The 20,215-nt window shown below is 44.5% G+C and overlaps 1 protein-coding gene across 6 annotated transcripts in view; it reads right to left on the bottom strand.

The window, feature by feature from the left end:
- The window catches only part of ST5 (suppression of tumorigenicity 5), a 141,642-nt gene that overhangs the window by 34,530 nt on the left and 86,897 nt on the right, over positions 1-20,215 (bottom strand). For 4 of the 6 annotated variants that reach the window (XM_015596594.2, XM_025038815.1, XM_015596581.2 and 1 more), the window contains 2 exons: positions 13,955-14,059; positions 1,321-2,580 (listed from right to left, as the gene is read on the bottom strand). In XM_015596594.2, coding sequence (XP_015452080.1) covers positions 1,321-2,580; positions 13,955-14,034 — 1,340 coding nt within the window. In that variant the 5' untranslated portion in view covers positions 14,035-14,059. The remainder of the gene's footprint in view (positions 1-1,320; positions 2,581-13,954; positions 14,060-20,215) is intronic. The other 2 variants (XM_015596601.1, XM_015596610.1) reach the window with 1 other exon arrangement.

Below are 20,215 nucleotides of genomic sequence, written 5' to 3' on the forward strand. Positions count from 1 at the left end.
TCTAATTTAGATACGCCTCCCCCTGGGTCTCTGCAGGGTCCTACACTGACATGGACCGTGGCACGTAGCACCCAATCTATGATTTACTTGCGCATCTAACTCCTGCACCAGACCGTGAACTCCTTGAATGGAAGAACCATGTCTTATGTGCCCCTGAGCACCCTTGACCAGCACAATGCTCAGTGCACAGCAGGCTCTACATAGGTGTTTAGAGAAACGAAGACAAAGCAAACACTCTTGGTAAGCTGTTAAAAACCTAAAGAGTCAAGAGAGCATGTTGGGGAGGACCAAAGCATGGGATTAACCTTGGCCTAGGGCTCTTGTAGCTCATGGGTCTAAACCCCTGTGATGTCTTCCTCTCTGCACGTGGCAAGAAAGTTTCTTTATGAGATAGGATATGCTGGAAGAAGCCTAAAGTACGGGGTCAGATCGGAGAATCCCCAGAAGTGAACCAAACCTGAATGCTCATCTGACTTTGAGTTAGAAGAGAAAAGCTGAGGGGTAGGAGGATAAGGCTTCCAAAGAAGAGTGGCTCCGAGCCTACCCCAATTCACAGAACAGATGCTTGTCAACTGTCACCATCTCCAACAGCTCCAACTCCCAAGTCACTGTAATTGAGGAGACGGAATGGGTGGTCAGGTCAGGAATGCTGAGACTGACCAGGAAACCAACATGAGCCTCAGAACAGGTCATTCTTGGACATGGCCAAGAAGTAGGTGAAATGTTCTCTCACTCCTTTTTCCATCAGTCTTCCACTTTGGGATCCAAAGATCCCCTCTTTATACAGGCCTAAGTTCCTACATGGCCAGGCAGCCCTCAGGAAAGAGGAGATCATGTTAAATGTGTCAATACTACAGTGTTAATGATAACATGCAATACTCAGATATTGCTGCACTCAAAGAAATAAAATTTTAATGCTGGCATTTCATGAGGCTAAGATCCTACTAATCTTCTAGGGATTGTCTATCTAAAAATAAGGTGGTCCTACCCTTCCCACAGAGGACTGACGAAGTTCCAACAGGGCTTGGAATATGGCCCAATTCTACTCCAAAGGCTTAAACCCAGGCAACGTCTTCAGTACCCCGCATTTGGAAGAAGCACTTTCACCCTCCCGCTCACATTTATGTATCCTTATCCTGCAAGAACAGAAGAACAATCTCTTCTTCACCTAACTCCTGTTACCACCTAATAATTATTCGGTGCTTCAGAACTTAGAAAGCACTACTGACTGTGACCCACGACTGTAATCTGCTTTTTCATCCTCCATTGAAAAGAAAGCCACCGTGCCCAGCTAGAAGACACTAGAGGGGCACACATTACCTGCTCTGGGACTTGCGGTGACCACGTGTGTCCTTCTTGGGTCTCCGGGTGACTGGTGGGGCTGGGGTGGAGGGCAGGGGGGGTGGAGCAGCAGGTGTGGGCAGAGGAGGTAGACCATTGCTTGGCTTACTCTTGGGGTTCTTGTCAGCCTCATATTCAAAGGTGCGCTTGGGTTTGGGGACAGGATTCACAGCGGGATCAGGGGAACTCTTCGATGGCGAGAGCTGGGAGCTCGGGCTATTTCCAGGGGTCCCTGGCTTAGTGGAGCCACTGCCCTCCCTCTCCAGGGGTGGGCCTGCCTCCCCCCCAACTCCATCCACTCCTCCTGCCCGGCTGCCGGCGCTCACACTGGCACTCCCGGTCAGTTCCTCCAAGGTGCCCAAGGTCCCGGGCTTCCTTCTCCCTCGGTCTACACTGTAGCAGCTGCTGGGGAGCTGGGGAAGCCCCCGGCCTGGCTGCTCCTTCAGGGCCTGTTCAATTTTCTGGATGCGACTCAGCACTGCTGAGCTCTCTTTCCTGCTGCCATACCCCCTGAGAAGGGCACTGGGCTCACTCCGGCCTGGCCGTTTCTCCAGCCGGTAGAAAGAGTCCCGGACAGGGAGTGCCTCTCCCTCCTCCTCCGTCTCAGGGTAGGAACACTCAGAGAAGGTCCTGCTCATCCTCCGGAGGCCCTTGAAATCAAAGGTCTTTTCTGAGCTGCAGGGGGACGACACCACGCTGGGACAGCCCACACTGGGGCAGCCCTCACTGACTGCCCACTCACCCCCAGAGCCCTCCCGTTTCTCTCCACACATGCTCATTCTGGGTGAAGCCTCTCGGCGACCCTCCCATGCTGAAATCTTCTCCCGGATGCCCAGGGTGTGGGCACGGGTGCCAGTGCGGTTCTGAAAGACGCTCCGTGGGCCAGTTGCTGGCCCTAGGGATGGAGTGCTGTGGGCAAGGGGGAGGCAAGCGGCAACTCCCTCTACATTCTGGGCTGCCCCCTGGACATTCTCCTTCTGGTCCTCTCTCTTGCACAATGAAGGGCTTCCATCCAAATAACAAAAGCTGGTGGCCTTGAGGGGACAAACAGGTGGTGAAGTGTCTAAGGAGGACGCTTGAGGATTTGGGGGTGAAGGATCACGGGGGTGCCAGTCCTTGAGGAGCAGCCGGGAGCTGGAGCGGCTTGGGTACCTGCAGGCTGACGTTTCACTATCACTGAGGGGGTAGATGGGACTCCTTGGTGGGGAGAGAACTGGAGGTGGAGAGACTGACTGAGACCTAGGAGTGAAAAAAGAAAGGAAAAGAAGAGAAAATGGCAGTGAGTAGCCTGACAACCAGAGGCATCACGTTTTAATCTTAGAGAGCTCGGTATGTCCTTCCTACAAGACTCTTGAGCTAAAAGTACTCTATTGAAGTAATGCAACTTCAAAGCTGTCCTCAGGGAAAGAAACAGCTCCTTATGTACAACAGGCCAAACTCAATGGGCCTCTCCACCCAATTCATCCCCAGAGACACTGAGTAGTGTCTGGAACAGAAGCCAGTTCTGTGACAGGGGAGAGCATCCCAGGAGTCAACATCTGCCAACTAAAGAACAGTTAAGACCAGTGGTGTACTGCTAAATGCTTCACAATCGGCTCTCTGGGCCAAAAGCATAGATATGTAGCATTTGCTGACTTCCACGGTCATCAAATCAAACAAACACCAGCCACTCCCCAGCTTCAAATCCACATACAGATCTTAGCAAATATCGGAGAATAGTCCTAAATAAACGTTTTCACATAGATGAACTCACTGAATCTTCATAGAAACTATACTTTTTTTTTTAACATTTATTATTATCGTCATATTACAAATAAAAAACACTCAAGTATAGAAAGGTTAAATATCTCTTCCAAGATCACTCAGCTGGTAAGCGGTGACACCAAGACATGAACTTACACTATACTATGTTGCCTCTAAAGAAGAAGCAATGGCCTCTGCCATCTTTGTGAAGATGGCAGGCCCCCAGACGTAGCTCAGCAGAAACCCCCACAGTACTGGGCACAGCCTTGTCTCGAATGCAGCATTTGTAGATATCAGAGGACCTCTTGGTCTTCCCTACTAGACCATGATTTCTTCCAGGTGGAGAGATGCATATTCAGTATCCAGAAGGTACTTAGTGAATGATGAACAAATAAGAAAAAAAAAGATAAAGGTGAGCTTACTGAAGAGAACCATGAGCGTACATCCTTTTCAGTATAGTTTTCTAGTCGTCTACTCAGGTAATCACTGTCAACTTTCAGGATTCTTCCCAGTTTTAGTTCAAAGACAGCAGGGTTTTGCCAAAACTGAATGCTACAAAGGCCTACCTGACCCTAATGTCATGGCCCTCAAAACGGGGCAGTCTGGGTCTCACAGGCTCCAGAGTGCCGTGCCACCCATAGGATGGCAGCCGGCCACCCCTGAGCCAGGCTGCTGTCACTGCTTGCTCACACACAGAAAACTGGAGCTCGGGTGAGTCAGGGATTGGCCAACAATTCGCTATTGGGTCACAGCCTCTGGCTGCCCCCGATCAACAGGAAACCTCAACATGCTCAAGTTGTTTTTAAAAGGGCAAGTCAAACAAGAGCCTTCCGACGTGTACATGGGCACAGATGAGAAATTCAGTCTCTAGCCAATCCAATGACCAGAGACTCCGTTCAGCGGGGAGGTGTGAACAGAGTAAGCCTCAGCGCTCCCTAGGGTAGGCAGCGGCAGGGCAATGTGCCCAGCTTGAGCCTGGGGAGATCCCAACCTCCTCACAATTGAGAGAGGCCTTAGGTCCCTCACTTAGTTCACAGGATGAAGTAAAGGGATGTGAAAGGTCATCAGTCTAGCCCTGTAAGCCAACGACTGGACTACACAAAGGACTCTACATTTCAGTTATTCTTAGAGGACGACCTTATCATTTGTTTATTCATTCAGCAAATACTAAGTGAGCACCTACCATGTGCCAGGCCCTGCTCTCAGTGCTAGATATAAGAAAAAACAAGAGAGACAAAAGTTCATGTCCTCATGAAGCTTAAGTTCTAGTGGAAGATGATAGGCCCCCAATGAGACTCAATCTCTTAGGAAGCTTTTTCTGACTATGTATGTCTTATCTCTTCATACATTTTGATATACACTTCCCTAGGGATGTGTTTCCTCAACCCCCAAGGTGAAACTTTACCAATCCATGAAGCCACTGTTACCAATTAGGGTGGGGGGCAGTGGCATGGCTCCTGTAAGCCGGGCAGAAAAAATGCTGATGACCCTTGGTCTGTCCAATGCTTTCAGAAAGAATAATTCTTAACTTCCCTTAGTAGTTCCAGCAGGGAAAATCCCAAGTTAAGAAATTCTCTCACTGCCTATCCTGCTTTAACTGAGGTTAAGTTTCTCTCCTCTCCTGAAAGATAAAACGGAGGAGACTGACCCTTTCCTTTAAAAGTCTAAGTTATCATATCATTGCTGATCTGAGGCCAGGAGCTGCAAGAGCACCTTGACCAGCCTCCCCAATGCACTCCGGCAACTTGGGATGGCAAAAGGGGGCCTTGCCCATGCCGACCTGAGGCACAGGCATCCCTGGATTCATCACAGAGAAATCACAGAGAAGGCAGCATTCACTCACTCCAAGGTCCTAGGGATGAATTTGCAAACAATACAGATAAGACCCTGCCCTTCCCTCATAGGGCTGCAATTCTCACTTGAGGGAAGAACTCACTATTCTCTCTTCATCTTTATTAGGGATGTGGTCATGGGCAAAGCTACTCACTTTCTCTGAGCTCCCAGTTTCAATTCCTCAAAATTGTGCTAACTATAAAACAGGGCTGACATAATCGGCAAATGAGACTATGGGTGTGCAATGTTGTCATACCCTGTAACTTACCATGACTGTTAATTCATTAGTATTGAGTTTTTTGGCAGGTTGTCCTAGACTGGTTGTTCTCAATAGGGTAAGAACATCAAGTCCTTGGGGTTCAAGTTTCAGCATAACCACTGAAAAGTTACTGACTTTGAGCAAATAACCTTCTCTCTCTAAATTCCAATTTCCTTGTGTATAAAATGAAGGTTAAAGGAACACATATCTCAGAGGATTGCTGTAAGGAACAGAGACAATACACAATAAGTGCTGAGCTCAGTGGCTAACATATAGTACTGAATCTTAGCTTGATAATTACTAATATTAACAAGAAGCTTACTATTCAGAATAATCACTTGGCAAACTTCTTCCAACAGCTTACCTCTCTGTCCTTGGATTCTAAATATTCAGGGTAGGACAGGAAGGGAACAAATTAAATATGGCCATAAATTCTTTGCAGCTCATGCTATCAAAAGGTGGAATCTATTTTTCTGCCCCTTGAATCTACACTGATCTTGTGATTTGCTTTGACCAACAGAATGTGATGAAAATAAAGGTGTCCGAGTTCCAAACTTCAGGTCTTAAGAGGCCTTGCAGTTTCCTCCTTCACAATTAGGAATGCTGCCCTAAGTATGTCACGTAAGAAAGCCAGTCTGGTCTTTTGGAGGATGAGAGGCCATGTGGAGCATAACCAAGGCAGCTCAGCCAACAGCCAGTCACCACGTGAGCCTGACATGTGAGTGAGGTCATCTTGGACCCAAACGAACCTAGCTAGATGAGCAAGCCTGGGGGAAATCAGTAGAGGAACTGCACAGTGAATGCACAGAAATAATAAATTGTCCTGTTAAGGTGGTTTGTTATAATGCAATAGTAAAATGATGCAGGTGGGAAAGGCCAGGCTTGTGTATATTTGGCTTGCCCTATCCCAATGCAGAACCACTGCCCTGGGCCTTTCATCCCCATGCCTCTCCCCTCCACTTCCTACCCACACCTGGGCTGAGTGCCTTCTCACATGGTCTCATTCCTATGCCGCTTTATGCTTCCTTCACCCCTCACTTTTAGTGCTGCATGTATTTCCAACTCATTCCACGAAGAGAAGAAAAGGTCCAGATTTGTTCTTTTTCCCCTCCTTCAAGCATCTGAATCCAGCATCCTCCCCACAAACACTGATCTACTTAATGACTAAGTCCTGCCAATTCTACATCCTTCACATCTCTCAGATCTGTCCCCCTCCTTGCCACTCCCACTGCTCCTGCTACTCCCTTGGTTCAGATCTCGTCTTTCACCGGACTATTAAATCTTAACTTACCTCTCTGAATCTACAGAATGAAGTGCAAATGCACTTGCATGAATGACATGGAAGGCCCCACCATGATCTGGTCACTGCCTGTTTTCCTTTGTCATCTCATACTGTCTTTTCCTTAATACAAGCCTGCATCCCTCCCTTAGCTACATCAAACTCCTTGCTTTTCGTCCCTCTAAGCTGTTGCACATTCTGCTTCCTTTGTCTGGAATGTTGGCCTAGCATATCTCTGCAGCTCCTCTAATGAATCTCTCAACTGTACCCCTCTCTCAAGGTGGAGATGGCCAATTTTTGATGCCTGCATGGGGCCTGGGAAAATGGCTATTATAGTTCCTGTAACACTTCATTGGGCTGTATTGTTTCCTCAGCTGCCTCCCACTTCCTAGACAATGAGTGGACCTACTTGAAGGTGGTGACAGTGTCTTGTTCTTTGCACTGCATCTAGAATTTAGTAGGAATTAATATATTTGTGTTGAATGACAAAATGAATGAGTAAAAAACAAATGGCTAAAACCTAGGTTTCCTTTTCAGAGCCTTGCTGAGACCTCCCTGACTCTTCGTTGTGCCCTCGGACCTGAAGAACAACACAAAAAGGTACACGAAGCACTTAGAACAGCCCAGCATCACTATCGGGCCCCAAAGCCCTTTCCTGTAAGGCAAAAATCATCAACTAGACCAAGATTCTACAGACCTGGGTTCTCCTCTGGTCCCGGTCCCACCACTTCCTGGGTTTGCTGTGCTCGTGGGCAAGTCATCTAAAAAGTCCCTGGGCCTCACTTGCTCTGAGTACCCTAACATACTAGCTGGGTAACTAAGATGCTATAAATTTTTAAAGTGTTTGAGCACCATATATAGTTCCATGAAGGTAGAAGAAATACGAAAGGAAAGCAATTACAAAGTGGCTAAAAGACACCTAAGACTCTACTCTCTTACCATCTCTTGCTCTTTATTCTAAAATTCCAGAGCATGCCCCTAGGGAGACAGAAACTGTGAAACTGGGCATTTGTGCCGCTGCCTTGTCAGCAGGCAGCCAGTTATGCTGCTCAGCACAGGCGTGGATGCCAACACTACAGCATATGACTGGCCAAAATCAACATTTCAGGAGAGGGAGCAAGATAAACAGATAAAAGGAGAACAGAGGAGAAAGGAGGGAGAATGTAAAGGAAATTTAAAAGAAACAGAGGAGCACAAACACTCACGCCCAGACAAATGTATAAGATAGGCGGGTAGGAGAGAAAAGGTATGAACTAAGGTATGGAAAGAGAAACAAATTTAAAGAGAAAGTTCTATGTGTGTGTATGGGGGTGGGGGGAGGGTAAGGGAGAGAGGGAAAGGAAGAGGGTGGTGGGGAGAAGGGAGAGGGAGAGAGGGAGAGGAATTAAAGTGTAAAACACTGACCTTCCCTCTGGTTTTATTTCACAAGAACATGACCCAACCCCTTGGTTAGTGACCTGGGCCACTGTCAAGTAACAAAGCAGGAAGCATTCGTGGTTAGGGACGCCCCATATATTTTTAAGTGCACTCAGGGACGTGTTTTTGGAAGAAAGGCTATCTTTAATCCTTGATGACAAGACAGTTCTGAACTCAACATGTTCTAGCTGCAAGGCTATCAGGAAGAGGACCAAGTTGAGGCCAGCTTGAGAAGGTTCCTGAGAGTCCAGGAAATAGCCCAGGGGCATCAAGATGGTCTGTGGGTGTCATAAAGGGAGCCTGTCTACAGGTTAAGGTTATACTGGGCCCAGCTTCCAATATGCTTAGTCCCTACTAAGCAGCTGTCTAGCCTGCTTCCAAATGAAACTGCCTGGGAGTTGGCCATTCACCATACTAGGCTGCTCAACTAAGGTGGGCCCTATTGGCTCAGTGGGCATCAACATCCTTTCACTACTCTGTGACTGCCCCACCTTTGGCATTCTCACTGTACTTCCCCAAGGCTATCCTCTGAGGCACCCAAGAGGAGAAAAGGGAGAAAGGCTGCCTGAATCCTCTATCGGCAGGTCCAAAAATTTGTTCCTGAGGCCAGAGGCTCAGCTCAATAACTTCTTCTCTGGGACAGTCCTGATATAAAGCCAAAGGACAGGGTGACGCTCACAGCTTGGCCTTCCTGCTTCCAAAGCAACCACACCTTGAATGGCTGGAAAGCTGCAACAAGGTCCAGGACAGCCTCATCCTTCAAGGTGGGCTGCATCAGGGCCACCATTGACAGAGACTCTTGAGGTCAACCACAGCTGAGTCAAGGTAAGTAGAATCGTAGCTAAATAGGGTTGGAACTGTAACTGAGCCACCTTTTCACCTCCAGAAAGCTCATCTAAGAATTTACCAAAGTTTTACCTGCCTGCCCCTGAGCTGATTTCTAGGGAAGCACAAAGAGGACTGGTGAGCTCTTGGGTGGGAACCCCAAGTCTTCGAAGAAGTAGCAGCAATGAACATATAGAGTTTACAAGATAGATGCCCTCTCTGAGGCAGGTAAAATATGATGCCTTATAGGAATATCCCTAATGCCCTAGTCCAATAAAAATGGGACTGCTATATAAAGCAGAACCAGGCACTGTGCAAAGCCGAGAGGGAGAGAGATGCAGGTCCAGGAAACCATGCTAAAAGTACTTATGATAGTCTTAAAACCTGGTCTCAAAAGTCTTTGACATGTTTCCTGTCAAAATGACCTTCCTCTTAAATCTAGGCTCTATGACTGTTTGACCTGTAGAAGACAGATGAAATGAATCTGTACCACTTTTCAGGCCCAGGACTCAAGAAACCAGCAGCTTCCACTTCCTGTCTCCCATGCTATGAGGAAGCCCAGGCCACGTGGAGAAGGCACATGTAGGTGCTGTGACAGTCCCAGCTGAGGTCCCAGCAATAGGCAGCATCAACTCCCAGACACGTGAGGGAAGACACTGGCAGGTGATACTAGTCCCTAGCCACTGAGTCACCCAAATCTTGAAGTCTTTCCAGCCGAGGTCCCAGACAACTGTAGAGCAGGGACTAGCCAGCCATCCTGGGGTGCTCTATAGAATTCCTAATCCACAGAGTGTCTGGGAGTGTAACAAAATGGTTGTTTTGTACCATAAAATTTAGGGTACTTATGTAGCGGTAGATAACTGTAACAGATTTTGGTACCTAGAAGTGGACTTCTGTTGAAACAGAATCCTAAAACAATGAGTTTGGAGCTGAGTGACAGGCTGTCAAGTGGGGCTTGAGAGAAAATAAGAAAAATGTTCTTGGAAGCTAGAGGAGAGAAGACCATTATAATGATAAAAAGTTTGGTAGTTCTGTCACCTGGGGTAACATGGAAAATAGAAAACATACCTAACAAATTAGATGAACTAGCTAAAGATATTTCCAGGCAGAGTGATGAAGGTGCCATTTGACTTATGCTAGCTGCCTATGGTGAAAAAGGAAAGAGATATGAGTCTAAAGCAGAACTGTTCAGTTTTCAAGCAAAATTTAAAGAAAATATAAATGGGCTTTCTGGGTTACAAAATAAAATTGTTAAATTCTCAGTCTTTCTAGACAGGAAAAATTTCTCAAATTAAGAAACGGCTTCCAGATTATGATGACAGTTCGTGTGTGTGTGTGTGTGTAAACTTATCAAACTGTACACTTTAATGTACACAGTTTATTTATCCCTTTAATTATCCCTCAAGAAAAAAATCTAGAGTGATACTGAAAGATCTGTTGTCAAGGCCTAAATGAAACAAGACTGCATGAGCTCTAAGATTCTTTTTCAGCTCTGCCTTTCTAAGAGTTTGTGAATTGAATGGAAAGGGAGTCCAAAGTTAACAAGACCCACTAGGAAAGTACTACGAGGACTCAAACGGTAGAGCAGCCTAAGCTCTAAGAAGCTGATCTCCCAAGCGTCTAATTAACTGGTCAACAAATAGTTACTGTTTTCTACGTATCAGGCATTGTTCTAGGCTCAGGGAAGATGAAAAGAAATCAAAGTTCTTGACCCCAAGAAGTCTACATTTTCCCAGATACCCAAGTTTCCCACACCTGCATCCAGAGGCAAGGTTTCCAAACATATTACTGATGACCCGCACTTCCAAGTCTCAATGACTCAGGTGTTGAATTTTCAGAATGAAGAAGCTGTTGAGATCAGCAGGCATGACAAGTCTTCTGAGAAAAGCCCCTACTGCCCACCAGGCCTTACAACACAACCGAAATCTCCTGAGAGCAACGAGTGTCAAAGTTCACCCGTCTAGGTGGCTGAGTTAGCTCTAAATATAACCCTTCTTTGTTTGCAGGTCACCAAGCTGCTTCCTTAGCCCCGCCCCCATTCATTGACAGACACCAGAAAAAGCATAAAGCCTGACCTGTGGAACTCAGAGGAGCTTTGAGAATCTCACCCTCCCACCTCCAGATTTGGTTGCAGCCAAATCTTATGAGCTGGAGTAGAAAATGCCTGTGGGGTGGGGGTGGGGTGGGGGATGGGGGGAATGGGAGGTATCTGGAAACCAAAGGTAAAACCCCATTAACAAAGAGAAAGGGAAACCTCTCCAGAAGACCAAAACAGCAAAGAACACAACTTTGGTGGTCAAATGAAAAGGCTTAGATTTCCTCCCTCTACGTACGTATCTTGCCAAATCAAAACTGGGCTACAAAGGAAAAGGAAGATATAAATTAGCAAAACACTCATAAAAACCTAATAATGGAATGGAATTCAGGACCTTTAACCCATATTGGCTTAGTGGTAGCATTAGGTGAAGGATACAGCCTTGCAAATGCATATCTTGACAGTTCCACAGGGTCCCATTTACCCTTCCCCACCAGTTTTCCATGCTTCAGAGTACACTCTGCCCCTTTAGCATCGCCGGGTTCCTCTGCCTTCATGTGGATGATGTGGAGATCCCCAAAGCAGCCAGAGAGTCAAAGGCCCAGTTTTCCAAGGCCCTAGCACCCAGTACTCCTCAACCAAAGTCTGGTCACACCACAGAGTCTTTCCCCCACTGGGACTCCTGGGCTGGCAATGATAAAAGGGCCCCGGGTCACTGCCCAACATCCTTTGAAAGGTCAGACTAACAAATTCAGGTCCCAAGGTCATCAATCCAAGTTGTAAATGCCGTGAAGAAAGAGAATAGATCATCCCTCTTTGTCCCCTACTGTTCACCACAGAGCCTGGCATCTAGGAGGAGAGACCTCAGAGTTCAATGACGATAACTTCTACCTGAACTGCTCTACTCAGCCCAAAGAATGCTCCCCAGATGAGACTGGGGGTGAAGGTGGCCAGAGAGAACCACCAGGTGACAATTTAGAAAGCAAATTGTAATCCACTGGTAGCCTCTGAGAGAAGGGTGTGGTTCGCCCCAGAGGCCTGTGACTGCATGCCAAAAGCCCAGGAAAGAAGGGAGGGAGGGAAGCAGAAATGTAGCAGGAAGGAAGGGAAGTCAAGACTTTGAAGGAAGGCTAGAAAAATGCTTTTTTTAGGCACATCAGAGACTCAGATATTTACAAACACCATCCATCATATTGTGATGGCAAGCATGCTAGGAAGCTAAAAAGCAGTTTCTAAAAATGTTTGAAACATGTACATATATATTCCAAATAGAAACTGGGGAACCTGTCAGCAGTCCTAATTCTGCTTTGTGACTGATATAAAAATGCATTTCCCACCCTCTCCCCTCACCCCACATAGTGGAAATTAGAAGAAAAAATGAATACTTACAGGAATTAAGGATGTTGGGTATGGAAATTTCTAATTCAGGTTCTAAATATACGATTTCCTTAAAATTAAAAGTAAAACCATACGATCACATAGAATGCTTATTTCACCCTTACAGTCTCACATACAGGAAATGGGAACCTTACTTCCCAGTCCCCATCTTTCACCAGGCTGGTGAGAGGCCAGAGAAGCTGCTTCCCCAGAAGCAGACAATGGGACACAAGGACCTTAAGATCTAGACCTGTTTCTACCTTGGCTACCACATGTCCCTGTTTTACCCAAGAAGTTGGCAGTTCCTGCCCTTCTCAGCCACACCCAGTTCAGGGAAGCAAGCATGCGAGCAACTCCAGTCTAGGTTAGAGAAGGTGTGTGCGTAGCGGGCAAGAGTGTTCTTGCTGGTCTTTTTGCCACAAAGTAGATATACAATTTGTTTGTCTAAGTATGAAGCTCTTATAAACTTAACATATCAGAACCTACCAACCTCTGTTCCTTCAGTTGGTACAGTCCATCCAGACCCTTTCTACGGGGACCAAATCCTGCATATGTGGTATAGGGAACTCCTCTCCTGCCTCATATGTGCCAGTCACTCCCCAGGAGCACCCCATCCTACCAACCATATCTGCATTCCAGCTTTGAATGAATCAAACATCTACCACCACCTCTGGCCAGACCGGACTGTGCCACATCCCACTGGGCTCAGCCTGGCGCTGCACAGCCCAGACATCTAGGAAGCTGAGCATCCCCTACTTACCTGCTCAGCCCTATCCCAGTCTAAAGCAGAGAGCATCCTTCTCACAGCTATCCATTCTAGTGGCTGAGGCCCCAAAAGCCAAACTTGTCTACCTGAGATTTAGCAGAAGGGGCTACGAAAGGTATGTGGCTTTAATAAAAGAGCCTGGCGGTTCTTCTAGGACATCAGCTATCAGCCTTGGCCAAGACCTGGGGAGAGCTATACATCTACCTGCCAGCTCTGGAAGCTTTTATCCTATCACAGGAAGGGAGCCAACATTTACTGAGTGTCTTTACGCCAGATACTATGCTAAGCACTGACATATATTACCTCGTTTAATCTTCACAGTAACTCTGTGAGATAAGTACTACTATAATTTTACAGACAAGAAACCAAGATTTTAGAGAGCATTAAAAAAACCCTGATATCGCACTATCTGGTAAGTGGTTAGAACTTGGATTCGAAGCCAATTCTCAATGATTCCAAAACCCATAGTTTTTCTATGGTCCTACATTCCCACTTTCAAAAAGAAGACAAAACCAGCAAAGTGGATTATAGGTTACACTGACTAAAATTCTCCCAAGCTGCCTTGTTTGCAGCTCAGGTTAAATTCTTAGAAAACTAGACTTCTGCTTAGAACTTGTACTCATATGCATTACTGCTTCCCCACCTCTACCCACAATGTGGTCAGCCTTTTCTACTATAGCTCAGGCACAGCCTAGCTCAGGCATAGTCCCCAAGCTGTCCCCATCTTGGGAAAAAAATACAGCCAAAAGAACATCAGCTGCTTCTCGCTGGCTCCGTTCCTAGAGCTTTAGGCTCCTCCAATAGCACAAAGCAATGTTTGTTTTAGGGATCCTCTTTGCTCTCTTTTATGGAGACTTACAGAACTGGAAAATGGTGTACATAGATATTAGAGACAACTTTTGCTTCACGGTCAGCATGAGCTGGGCCCAGATCATTTCATTTATGTGGATGACTGTCAGAGTCACGATGATACTCATTTACGTTTTGGCAGGGATCTTACCCAGGACCCAGGCCATTTGGCTGTCCCTGTACATCAGCCTCCAGTGATCCCCATTCACCCAGTAGCACTCCCCTACTCACCTGCTCAGAGTCCCTCGAGGGGCCTTAGTGCCTCCAGCTCCGTGGGTGATGCTGGAATTCTTGTTGGCAGTCATGGTCATTTCGGCTCTCTGCAAACCCAGAGCCCTGCAAAGAAGACAAGGCCTATAAGCCAAGTTTCCACGGGCAGCCAAAAGCACCTCAAACATTTCCAGATGACCTCCAAAACTGCCAAGAGGGTTTCTGTGGCGGGTGGTAGGAACCACTTTCCCACATGTATTTAATTCCACATATTATAGCTTAAGAGCCTCAAGGGACCCCTGATGTGGGTTGGAAAAAGAGTCTGTGAGCTAACAGATAGCTTATCTGTCCACAGAAATAAACTCCATTTCCATCCTACTTCTCATTTCTTAAGTTAGAGTGTCCCAAATTTCCAGCACGTCCCACAGCCTTTATAAATTTTGCCATATCTGCATACCTCCTGAACAACTATTTTTTCAATATCGTTCTTGAATCAACTTGAAACTGACTTGCTTTTCTTAAAATATTTAACCTTGTTCTAAATAATTAATCATTCGTTCATTCAACAAATATTAACTGAGCACCATGTCCCAGGCATTGCCATCTAGCATAGAATGAGACAAAAGTCTCTGCCCTTATGGAATTTTACATCCTAATGAGGAGAAACAGACAATAAACATATACATGTCGCACGTATGTGATACATAAGTGTAATCTGGTTTACAATATGGATGGTGATGATAAATGGCATGTAGAAAAAAATGAAGCAAGGTAGAGGAAAAGCGAAGGTCTATTATTTTAAATTAAATGTTCACAGAAGAACATTCTGATAAAGTGACACTTGAGCCAACGCCAAAAAATCATGAGCTATCATATTTTTTCTAATGCCCATTAGACTAAAATTAATATATATTAAGGTATTTAGGTACTTAAAAATGAAAAATGTCCATTCATGTATCATATAGAGTTAGCAAACATATCACCATTACTTAGGAGAGATTATTTTATGCTAAAATAATGAAAAGAAGAAAAAGGTTACCACTTAAGGGTACATCTAGATTGGAAAGGGAGAAGTAAAATTATCTCTTATTTGCAGATGTTATGATCTTGTATGTAGAAAATCCTAAGGATTTCACTAAAAAACTCTTAAACTAATATATAAAGTCAAGCAAGGTTTTTGAGATACAGAGTAATATTTCTTTTTATTATGGTGACATTGGTTAATGAAATCCAGTAAGTTTCAAGTGTACAGTTCAATAGTAAGTCATATATATGTTGCATTGTGTGTTCACTGCCCATAGTTAGATTTCTTTCTGTCACCACATATTTGACCCCTTTTACTCTAGCTACCTCAAAAATCTTTCCCTTCTCTGGTAACCACTAGTCTACTCTCCATGTTCATGAGTGTCTGCTTGTCATGTTTGTTTGCTGCTTTCAGATTTATATCCCACCAGAGTAATATTTTTAAAAACTAATTTGATTTCTACGCACTAGCAGTGATCAGGAAATAAAATCGAGGAAAAAAAATTAACAACAGCAGCAAAAAGAATAAAACACTTAGGAAAAAATTTAACAAAAGAAGTGCAAGACTTGTACGCTACAAACTACAGAACATCGCTGAAGGAAATTAAAGAACATATAAATAAATAGAAAGACATCCCATTTTCATGGATCACAAAATTCAAAATTGTTAAGTTGGCAATATCCACCAAATTGATCTGAAGAGTGAACAGAATACCCATCGACTGCAGAAACTGACGAAGTGATCCCAAAATTTTATGCCAATGCAAGGGACCCACAGCAGTCAAAACAATCTTGAAAAAGAAGAATAATGTTGGAGGACTCACTCAGACTTAACAATTTCAAAACACTGCAAAGAGACAGTAATCAAGACTATTATGTATAGGTATAAGAATAGAAATAGAGATCAATAGAATAGAATTGAGAGTCCAGAAATAAACCCATACATTTATGAACTGATTTTCAAAAAAAAATGCCAGGACAATTCAATAGGGAAAAAAGAGTCTTTTCAATAAATGTGCTAGGACAACTGGATATTCATATGTACAAGAATAAAGTAGGCCACTTATCTCATACCATTCCAAAAATTGAGTAAAAATGGATGATAGGCCTAACCATAAGAGTTAAAACTACGAAAGCAAAGCCTAGAAGAAAACATTGAGGTAAATCTTTGTAATACCTGATTAGGCAATGGTTTCTTAGCTATGACACCAAAAGCACAAGCAATAACAATAAAAAAGACATAAACTATATTATGTCAAAATAAAAAAACCTTTGTGCTATTAAAAAATACCATCAAGAAATTAAAAAAAAAAAAAGAAAAAAAAAGACACCTGCATAATGGGAGAAATTATCTACAAATCATGTATATGCTAAGGAATTTGTGTCCAGAATATATAAAGAACTCTTACAACTCAGTAACAGAAAGACAAACAACCCAATTAAAAAAGCAGATACAGAATTTAAATACACATTTCTCCAAAGAAATAAAATTGGCCAGTAAGCACATGAAACAATGTTGAACATCATTAGGGTAATACAAATCAAAACCACAATGAGGTATCACTTCACACCCGCTCGGATGGCTATAAGCAAAGACAGACACAAACAAGTGCTAGTGAGGCTGTGGAGAAACTGGAACCTTTATTCATTGCTGGTGGGAAAGTAAAAATGGTGTAGCCACTCTGGAAAACAGTTTGGAAGTTCCTCAAAAAGTTACACACAGAGTTACGATATGACCCATCGTGATCCGCTCCTAGGTATATATCCTAGAGAAATAAAAATGTTATGTCAACACAAGTACTTGTACACTCTAATGTTCATAACAGCATTACTCATAATACTCAAAAAGTGGAAACAACCCAAATGTCCACCAATGAACAAACACATAAACAAAATGGGGTATATTCATACACTGGATTATTATCCACACATAAAAAGGAATAAAGCACATTGATACATTATACATTCTACAACATGGATGATCCCTGACATTTTTTAAATGTCCAGAATAAGGCAAATCTATAGAGACAGAAAGTAAATTAGTGGTTGCAAAGGGTTGTGTTAAGGGGAGTGACTGCAATGAGTGTAAGCGTTTCTTTTTGGGGTGAAAAAAAGTTCTGGAATTAGGTAATGGTGATGGTCACATAACTCTGTGAATATATTAAAAACAGGTGAATTATATACTTAATATGGGTGAATTTTATGGCATGTGAATATCTCAGTATAGATGTTAAAATAAAACTTAAGGGCGAAACAAACTTTTTTCAAGTGCCTCTGGAGAGTGGATGTGAGCGACAACCACTGTGAAAGTGCACCCTTGGCCTGGGCCGACACCACCTCCTAGAAGCTGAACGAGTCGGGAACAACAGTTCTCTCACTCTGACTGGCATTCTCATCACACTGATCAAAATGAAGTATAACTGGATGTGAAAGTTAAACATATGTATTTATGGCCACTTATGAGCTTAATCCTGGAGGTCATCTAATTATTACCATGGTGCCAATGAGTGATTGGTCTTGACTGACAATAAGCTAAACTCTAATTCTTGATATTATGGATAGTTCAACATGAAATGCACCACCTCTAATTTCTTTAACTTCATGGACGCTCTCGGGGTTGTTTTTGGTGATGGTGGTAGTGGGTGGAGTTGGAAAGGGAGGACACAGCCAGTAGGTGTAAGGGCGATTATCTGATGGTGACAGAAATGAAACATCCCTCCAAGGTGAATACTACAGATGCTCTAGGAAAAAGGAAACCAAAACTGAGCCTCGCTTTTGCCCTTCATAAAGTGGAGAAAAGCCATCCCTACCTGTTGGGAAAAAAGTGTTTATAAACTTAAGTATGCAGCATGATGCTAGTGATTGTGCTGATGGTGATGGTGACAAGTAGGAGGAAGAGGAGAAGTCAACCCTGCCATCAGAGCATCTACGCACACTAGCTCTGGTGAGATATTTCTTTACCTGCACCAGCCCAGTGCCAAGTTAAGCGTTTGGTATATGGCTGGGTGTGCAACAGAAGGAAGGGAGAGAAGTGACAGCTTCTGGAAGCCTTCCCAGGCCAGTTCTCAGGATCCTTAGGGAGCACAGTGCTACCAGGAATCAATGTGCTAAGTAGCAGCTTCCAACTGTGCCCATGGCAACAACAGTCGCAACAACCATCATAACCCATCAAAACAACACCGGACATGCTCTAACAGCTCCAGGGCAGGCTCTCAGGGAATGGGCAGAAGACGTGTGAAAAGATCCAGAAACAAATATATTAAAAGAACATAATGAAAAATATTTTCCTTCTTTCCCTGAACTCCTGCCCTAAGGAGAGTGAACCCACTGCTCTGAAACGTTATTACGTAGTCAAATATGAGAACAGAACCAACTTAGTAAGAAGGAAAAATATAGATGACTCTGACATTTGCCTGGGCCAAGAAGAAAAATCTTGTGAAGATGTAACCAAAAGAGGAGTGAATCAAAATCACTAACCAGGCCCATGGCAGGGACCTTTGGTCACCCTTCTGTAAGAGCATGGTTGCTATTCTCAGAAGTGGCCTAGGCATTAAGGCATCTCAGGCAGGCACTGCTGAGGACCCCAGAAGGGCCCAATACGTCAGAAGACCAGACGAAAAATATATTCTTCTTATGGTCCTCCTTCCCCCCTGCTAGCTCTAGGCCAGGTCTATCAGGGCCAGGAAAGCATCTATGAGGGGCAGAAGACGTGCGAAAAGGAACTGAAGACCAGGCTAACTCTTTACGCCTGAAGCTCAGACGTGAGCACTCTGCATGGCTGGCTCCCTGGGGGACGCTGCTTCCCCCAGGGCCATAAGCACAACCCCAGGCTCTCATCTATGCTCATCCATGCCTGACACCTCCACTAGTCAAGCTGCAAGGAGAGAAGATGCTCCCAAGCAGAGGAAACACCCACTGGGAATGGAGCGGGGGAAGCAAAGGGGATGAGAGGCTGTTTCACTAGTTCCCAGGCCCAACGATGGCAAAGGCCAGGCAGACACTGCATGTTTGGAAATGAAACTGTTCCGTTAGCATCTACCAGCAATCACGAGTTGCTCAAAAACCCAGCTCTGACAAACGATAAACAACTATCTGAAGAGTTACAATACAGAGAAAGGAACATAATAAAGGACCTCTAGAACTCTTCTACAAACTCTGCATTGAGACAGACACCACAGGGAAGAACACCTGACGTGGAGTCAGATAACTAAGTCTGACCCTGCCTCTATCAACTGCTAGTTAAGTGACATCGCATAAGTGACTTGCAAAGACTCAACTTTCTCACTATGAGAGCAATGATATGATCTACTTCACATGATTGTTATGTCTGGCACACAGAAGCTTAATAGTAAAAGGTTTTTCTTCATTCATGTTTCTCTAGGTATTTGGAAGGCAACCTCTGCATTCACAAGCCTGAGTCGCTTTTCAGATTCCTTGGCACTACCATTCAATCCATTGACTCCATGCTAGGCACTAAACAAGGTGCCAGATACAAAAATGGGCAGACACAGTTCCTGCCCTGGGGGAGCTAACTTTAAAGGAGAAAAAGTCAAGTCAAAGGTGGACTCCAGCAAGGCCTCAAAGCAAAGTGACATTTGAAGTAAGCTTTAACCCAGGAGTCTTCAACCCACCAGCCATGGACCAGTACCAGTCTGTGGTCTGATAGGAATTGGGCCACACAGTAGGAGGTAAGCAGCAGGTGAGTGAGCATGAGCCAGTGAAGCTTCATTTGTATTTGCAGCCGCTCCCCAGCGCTAGCATCACTGCCTCAGCTCTACCTCAGATCATCAGGCATTGGATTCTCAAAGGAGCACTGGTCCCTGGTGCCAAAAAGGTCGGGGACTGCTGCCTTAACCTATCTGTTACCCACAGTAATTGGACCCAGGGAAACGCAAGGGTACATTTTATAATGAGACATGCTGCTAGATTCTTTATACAATTATAATAGCTCAAGTTATTAGTACTTTACATGTATTAAATCATTTAATTCTTTTAACAACCTTATGAAGTATGTACTATTATTATTTACACGTTACTAAGGAAACCAAAGCACTGAGAAAAATAGCTTGCCCCAGTCACACAGGAATTTGAGCCCAGGTGGCCTGCACTGAGCCAGGACCCAGTACTACCTCCAATCATCTTCTAATTCAGCTCTCACTGTTCTACGAGGTAATAGATAATACAGACCTAATCGGAATTTAGGCTCAGAGAGATTAAATGACTAGCTGAAGATCATTCGCCCAGTGAAGGAAGAGCAGG

This window comes from Pteropus alecto, unplaced genomic scaffold (genome assembly GCF_000325575.1).
Source record: "Pteropus alecto unplaced genomic scaffold, ASM32557v1 scaffold461, whole genome shotgun sequence".
NCBI classification, from domain to species: domain Eukaryota; kingdom Metazoa; phylum Chordata; class Mammalia; order Chiroptera; family Pteropodidae; genus Pteropus; species Pteropus alecto.